Source organism: Zalophus californianus, chromosome X (genome assembly GCF_009762305.2).
Source record: "Zalophus californianus isolate mZalCal1 chromosome X, mZalCal1.pri.v2, whole genome shotgun sequence".
NCBI lineage: Eukaryota > Metazoa > Chordata > Mammalia > Carnivora > Otariidae > Zalophus > Zalophus californianus.
The window spans coordinates 46,991,665-46,998,960 of NC_045612.1; the positions used below are offsets into that span (position 1 = coordinate 46,991,665).

The 7,296-nt window shown below is 45.5% G+C and overlaps 1 protein-coding gene across 1 annotated transcript; it reads right to left on the reverse strand.

The window, feature by feature from the left end:
• Positions 1–4,624: 4,624 nt before the first annotated feature.
• On the reverse strand, positions 4,625–6,927 carry TCEAL2 (transcription elongation factor A like 2). Its single transcript, XM_027608740.1, is given in 4 exon segments — positions 4,625–4,905; positions 4,908–5,447; positions 6,163–6,231; positions 6,764–6,927. Coding segments are annotated over 3 exon segments (654 nt in total). The 5' UTR covers positions 6,182–6,231; positions 6,764–6,927; the 3' UTR covers positions 4,625–4,810.
• Positions 6,928–7,296: the final 369 nt, after the last annotated feature.

Consider the following 7,296-nt stretch of genomic DNA (forward strand, 5'->3'; position numbering starts at 1 on the left):
TTTTCTGTACTATCTTGTTGCCTCTCTGTTTCTCAGTCTAGAGGTTAACACCAGTTCAGAGTCTTTAGCTAATAACTCTCAGAAGGTCTTGATATTTCCTTTTCTCTAGTGCACAGTCACCCTAAAAAATATCTGCAGGTCCCACTAGGAAAGGTTGAATGGAAGATTTATAACATACACCAGTGGCTGTAGGGTCCTACTTTAAAGGTACTCTGCCTTCCCCTCAGTTGAGTAAGAAGTTGAGAAACCCCACCACAGCAACTCTAATTAGGCTCTCCAGCAGATCTAGAATTTTTTTTCTGCCTGAAGTATATTGAGCAGCATCCTATACACTGCCCAATTATTTCATTTTTTGGAATTCTCTGATTAGCCATCACCACAGATCCCTGTGGTTCAAACATCCTCTAATTATCATTTCATTCCTGTGGCTTATTGTTGTAGTTGCACTCACCTTGTCTTATCTGATTAAGCACTGTCACCTGACCTCCATCACTCTGGGATCCCTTTATTCACATTAAGATCAAGTAGCTGATTCCATTGCAGTACTCTCCACCATTCTCTCCAGCCTACAGAGCACAGACACACAGAAATTTTCAAAGATGCTTGGTGACCCTCTCACTAGTGCATTTCTTAATATTTTAGAGCATGTCTACACAAATGTCCCTATTTGATATTTCAGGATTCCACTCTTTCCCTACTTGCATCCTTACCTTATTGTAAAAGCCATAGCAGGTAGAACATTTTATTGGCAGTGGAACTCTGTGACACTATGAGTACCCAGACTTGGTCCTCAGTTTTATATATCATAAGATGAGGGACTCCTTCAAACATGTCATGCAGGTTTTCTAGTGTTCTACATGTGTTTTCTGTTGTATTTTCATAGTTTTTAATTTCCTCTTTTCCCTATGCATACTCTTTAAGACCATCAGATAACTCCACAACTTTTTGGATACTTATTTTCAACACAGTATTTACATGACACATCTGCTTGATTCCCAAAACTTTGGATTCCTGTACTTCATTCCATGCCACCAGTGGTGTTAATTTGACTGTGATACTGACACATGCCATGTACCAGTGAACCTCTCCTAATAGCTGCTTTCCACTCTCCTTACACCCATTGTAAGGAGGTTATTTTTCCCTCTTCAAATGAGCAACCCAATTCCTGTAGTAACTTTTGGTATTTACTACTATATCTGAGAAGTGCATGGCAGAAAACAGGGGGCACATTCACATTAGAAAATGTGAGAGGAGTTTTTTGTTTTTTTTTTCAAAAAGTCAATACACAATGGTGTGGGAAGAGTATTGGAGAACCACAAGAGACAGTGCAATACTCTGTCGCTAGTAAAGGTAGGATTATCAGCCCTAGCCCTGAAAGACAAAGGGAGAGAGGATTTACTAAAAGTTGGAGACACATAGCCTATGTTGAGAGGGCCACCTTACAGAAACCTTTGGAGAAGAGACTCGGCATCTGGTGACAGTGCAGGAAACAAACTGGGAGGAAAAGTTCCTGACCACATTGTTCACTGCTGGTTCCCAAAGGACAAGGGAGTCCTTTGATGTAGTTCATATAGGTCAGACTTCCCAGGATACAGAAAGGGAGGAGAGTGAATCCAGATGAGATGGAGAGATATCCAGCAACTGGGTGAAAGTCATGTTAGTAGTAGTCAGTGGGAATTGTGCCTGCAGTGAGAAAGGGTACCCCATTGACTTTATTTACATTGTAAGGAAGAGAGTAAATGGTATATTGTTATTAGAGGGTCAACCCAAATAAGACTGGGATTTGTCTGAGCTCACCTACTGAAATAAGAAATGTACCTGTGTAGTACTGTCCTATGGTAAAGGCATTAAAGATAATACGAATACTGTTTTATAACCACGGGTCTGAGAAGTTATGGATGCTTTGTACCAGCTTGTTGTTTATTAGTAACAACAAGTTTGATTATTTGCACCTAGTCTTGGTGAACCTTCCCACCAAGAGCGCTCTGCTGTTGAAGCTAGCTACATAGCAAGAATATGCCTACATAACCAGCAGTGTAGGAGAATCCTGGGCAGAGACTCCATTTGTGCTCTCTGGTTCTGAGGTATTCTGTGTACACATCAGTGGTTCCTGGTCCAAAAGAAGTGCCTATTGCCAGGGCTCCTATAGAGAGGGCAGACAATTGGAGCTTGCACCTGGCCACTCCAGACCCCTTGTCTGTCTCATAAGACAGCTTTTAGCTGTGACACATAACCTTAATGCTGTTGCTATATTGCATCTTTTTTTTTGCACTAAACTATGGATTTGCAAGCACCGACATTTGGAGTCCCATGAGTCTTCTTCAGCAATGGAACTGTTTAACTGCTATAGTTATCATAGCACCTGAAGAAGGAACTACACAATACTATGAGATGCTTTCCATTTGCCTTTGTTTCTAGATCTGATTTGCTCTAAAGACACTTTCAGGTTCTCTTCAGTAGATATATGAATCCTTGCCTTTATGTATTCTTACTCCCAAACTTTGTTTTACACCTTAGAAAGAACTTCATCTCCCATCTCTCTCCAGAAATAGATGTTGCAATTGTTTTCTTCTGTTTACCTATTGGTGGTTCACACTTAATATGACTGAGATCATAATGAATATATAAGTCAGTGGACATCGGCCTTTAGGATGAATCAGAATCACATAAGAAGTCTGAGAATCACAGTCATAAGAATCACATAAGTAGATCTGAGGTAGGGGTCAGGAGTTCACATTTTCAACAGAGTCCCCTGGTGATTCTGACATGTGGCAGACTAGCACACTTCAAAAACATGCAAGCTTTAATAAAATGAGATAGGGTTAAATTTGTGGTAATACACTTCTACATGGTGTTCCATTTGGAACTGCAAGTAAACCCTGCTAGAGAAGTTCAGTTATTTATCTAGACAAGACATTATCTGGGGTGAGAACTCCTAATTATTATTATTTATAAATTTATTAAGAACCTGTGACTTGTCAGACACTGTGCTAGGCATTAGAGGTACTAGGATGGAAAGGAAAGATTGTGCTTTGAGAAGCAGAGTACAATGCAGTGTTTCTCAGTTTTTTAAAAGTATCAGTCCACAATCATAAATACATTTTTCATCACAACTCAGGGTGTACAAATATACATATATATGTAACTGAAACACAAATTTCACAAAACAATTCTTACCCTACCTACCTGTGATGTGATATAATCTGATTATTTACTAATCTACCCTACTTCCTTAATAAATTGCAGGTCTTGACTCACTAAATTTGTTTTAGGCTCTATTAGTACAGGGAATGTAGAACTAAAGTTTAACACAGTTAACACAGTTTAACAAAGATAATCTGATGTATATCTTATGTAGTACATGTATTTATTCTTCTAGTCACATATTTCATGTGAAGGTGGGAGTAGGGAGGCTAGGTAAAGTCTCCTTAAAAACAGTGCTTCTCAAATTTTAATGCATACAGAAATCAACTACAGATATTGTTAAATGGAGATTCTGATTCAGTACATCTTGGATGGGGACTTGAGATTCTGCATTTCTAACTCTCTCTCAGGTGATGCTGATGCAGCTGGTCCACTGACCACTATTTAAGTAGCAATGCTCTGAAAACCTTAAGTGTGGGAAGGTGTGTTAACCTTGTAAGGCAGGACCTGGCAAGAGTTTCCTAGGAGACAATTTCCTCTAAGGAAAGAGGAATCAAGCAGACAAGGCACCAACAGATGAAAAAACTGGTGTGTGCCACTCAGATTTTATTCTAGCCTCCCATATCTGAAACCAGTAGAGATAGCTGTCTGCAAATACATAATTACAAAGCAACAAACACAGAAAGGATTGTTTTGCTAAAAAAAAATCTGAAATCCATTAAGGGCCAAAGTATCACTGAGGTGTTAACCCACTTGGGTAAGCATAACTTTGTCACCTTGAGGACACCAGCCCATCAGCAGCAGTGGGACCCTTAATAGTGTGCAGAACTCATAAGAAAAGGCACAGTGTCCAGAAGACATGGCAGTACCCAGGGGAGGGTGGCACCCATCTTTTGGCCTTGTTCCTGAGCATAGGTGAGCTGTACCTTACCCTCTTCCAAGTGTCTGATGGGGGGCCGGGTCTTGGTCCCTGCTAGTGTAGGGGAAAAAGTAGAAACCAGACCAACACAGCTCACATACTCAGCACCTCATCTATTCCATTCGGCAATCCTGTGAGGCAAGTATTATCCCCATTTCACAGATGACAAGACTGTCTTTTACAGCAATGGATCTGTCATAACTGCCGGCTGATTCCTCTAAATATGAGTCCTAGAGGTAATGTGAGTTCTACATATTGTTTTAAGTTCTGACAAGAATTTTAAGTGTCTCCATTGCCTTCATAAACTCACTGAACAGATCTTTGTATTTCCTTTTGTGTATTGTTTTCTTTTTTTATACTTTAGTATTTCTTTATGAGAAAAATAATCTGTGTTCTTTAGGGAAAAAATATGAGTAGAAAGAAAACAAATAAGTCACCCACAGTCTTAAAATTCAGAGAACCACTGTTAACCTTTTGGTGAACAAAAGTTTCTATTTTTCCTGTGCATAGATGTACTATATAAACTTATGTGTTTTTTTACAAAGTGGACTGATTCTATAGATGATATTATAAGCTACTTTATTTTCCAAGAATTATAACGACTTTGCAATGCACATGGGTGAAAAATCCCCTACTGGTAGAGTGCTCTAGTTGGATCAAAAGGCTACTGATAACCAGAGTGACAGCTAAAGCAAATTATTAGCATAAGATTAAAGCACAGGGCTTGGCAAATGCCTGCCAGGGGCACTACACAAAAGGAATGTCTTCAAAGCCCCTTTGTGGGGCTCTGCACCCACCCCTGAGTTCCCTTGGGCCCCTAGGGTGGAAGGGGTCCTGTAAACTTTTTGCATCCACATAAATCCCCCCAATTTCTGTCTGGTTTTCTTCACCTCATCCTCCACCCTGGCCATCTCGTCAAATTCTTTTAGCATCTCCTCATTGTTCAAATGCATATCGTGTATGGCCTCCTTGTATTCCTTGAGGCACTGAGCCAGCCCCTTGTTGGTTTTTCTTTTGGCCTTCCTGGGTACATCATCCCCAGCTGGGCGCTTTCCTGCAACCCTTGATTCGATGGCTGGCTTTTCTTCTTTTGGCTTTTCCTGGATCTCTGGCTTTCCCTCGTTTACTGGCTTTCCCTCGTTTACTGGCTTTCCCTCTTTTCGCTTTGCCACACTCCCTGGCCTTTCCTTGTCCTTTAGTATTTCCTCATTTTCTGTCTTCCCCTCATTTTCCAACTTTTCCTTGTCTTCCAGAGTACAAGCTAATTCTGGCTTTCCCGCATCCTGTGGCGGTTCTTTGTATTCCATCTTTCCTTGGTTCTCAGGCATTCCTTCATTTGCATCACAGAGTTTTTCCATGTTGAGATTCCCCTCCTTTTCCTGTCCTGGGAGTGGGAAGAAGAGTAGACAAGGGAGACTGAGGGCTTGGGGGTGGAATGCAGGTCTGGAAAGTAGTCACATATCTCCCCTTGTCTGAGTTCCTTTAACCTGGCCTGGCCCTCCAAGTGTGTCTTCAGCCACACTCCTTCTCCCACCATTCCTCCCACACAGGTGAGCCAACCATTTCTCTCTCAGGCCCTGACATTTTCTCTTTGTTTGCTCAGCGTGGTAAAGTGTAAATGTGCTGGGAGGTGGGTAGTGGGGTTCCAAATTCTGTCCATGCTGTACGCTCCACACTCCCCACCACTCTGAGTCCCTGTCCAGGACTCCCTTATTTCACTGACCTGCAGAAATTCAGAACAAGTAACTCTTCCTTTTCTAGCCTTGTAGAGTGCTGACAACAAACACACAGAACTGCAGACAGACAGGAGAGAGGGGCTGGGCATTCAGTAGATGCACAAAAACTCTGGTCCCTTTTCTGAATCCCAGCCCTCCAAGTGTCTTCTATATAACCATTTACCCCACCATTCCTCCCAAACTTTTCCCTGGCAGGGGCTACCACCTTCTATACCATCCTTCAGTGTGGCTGGGTGTGTGCAATATATGTGGTGGTGGGATGGGCAGTGGGGGGATGGGCACTGGTGACCTCAAATTCTGGCCAAGCTGTGCCCTCTACACCCCCCACCATTCCTGTCCAGCACCCTGCCCCCCTTCACTGACCTGTGGGGACTCTGGACATGTTCCTCCTCCTTTTCTACACTTGCACAGTGCTGAGGACAGACACCAGACCTGCAGACAGAGAGTGACAAGAGCAGCGACTGTGCACTCAGCCTACTGAGGTTTCTTTCCTGAATCTGGGCCCTCCTCATACAACATTTCCCTCCCCTACCTCCCCTGAACCCCAGCCTCCATTACTTTTCAGGCCTCAGACTTCAGACCAGGATGCTTTCCAAATGGTTTGGATCTCTGTGTCCCCTTCCCCTGCAGGCAAGCCGCCCACCCTCACCCCCTTTCCGTGGAGGTCGGTATTTCCTTTTAGTTGCAGAGTGTGATAGGGGGTTATTTCTAGAATATGTCTACATTTCACTGTCGCACTGCAGGGGCGCCCCCCCATTTCAGGTCCAAAAGTGCATGGAGGGCGCACAGGAGGGGCGTCGAGGAGGCGGCGGGGTGCTCCCTCCCCACCTGCTCACATCCGCGCTGCATCCCCCTCCTCACCAACCTCCCGGACCCCATCCCATCCCGCGCTGCTCCGGGTTCCTACTGCCATCCACCTCCACCCCAGCGCGGGGCCGCCAGCAGCGCCCACCTTCACACTGACCTGCGGGGCCCGGGGAAGGCCTGCGCCTCCTCGGGCTCGCCGAAGCCCGCTTGCCCCTCGCCCGCCGCCCGGGCAGCTCAGGGAGCTGGATCCGCGCGGGCGATGGGAGCGGAGGGCGCAGGGACCGGACCGCAGGGCCGGCGAGCGGGCGGGCGCCGGGGCTGCTGCCCACGTCGGCGCCCAGCCGGTCACGTGAGCGCCGCGTCACCCGAGCTCGGTCCCCGCCCCGCCCCCTCACCCCCATCCCCAAGGGACCGAGCAACCGAACACGGTGGGGGGGCGGGGTGGCAAAGGGGGAATCAAGGAGAGAGCAGGCGCCCGGAGGCTTCCCGACCGCAGGTGCTTTACCTGGCGCATCTCAGGTCCTCGCACAGCATCCCTCTGCGATGTACGTCATTGCAGGTGTGATCGCTGATCACAGGAACGGTACCCGACTTTGCCAGGAGCGCTCAGCAACTGAGTCCCACAGGCTGCTTTCAAGACCGGCTCTGCCTGACTCCAGAGCCCAGGCAGTAGTGCCCGCCAGGAAGCGG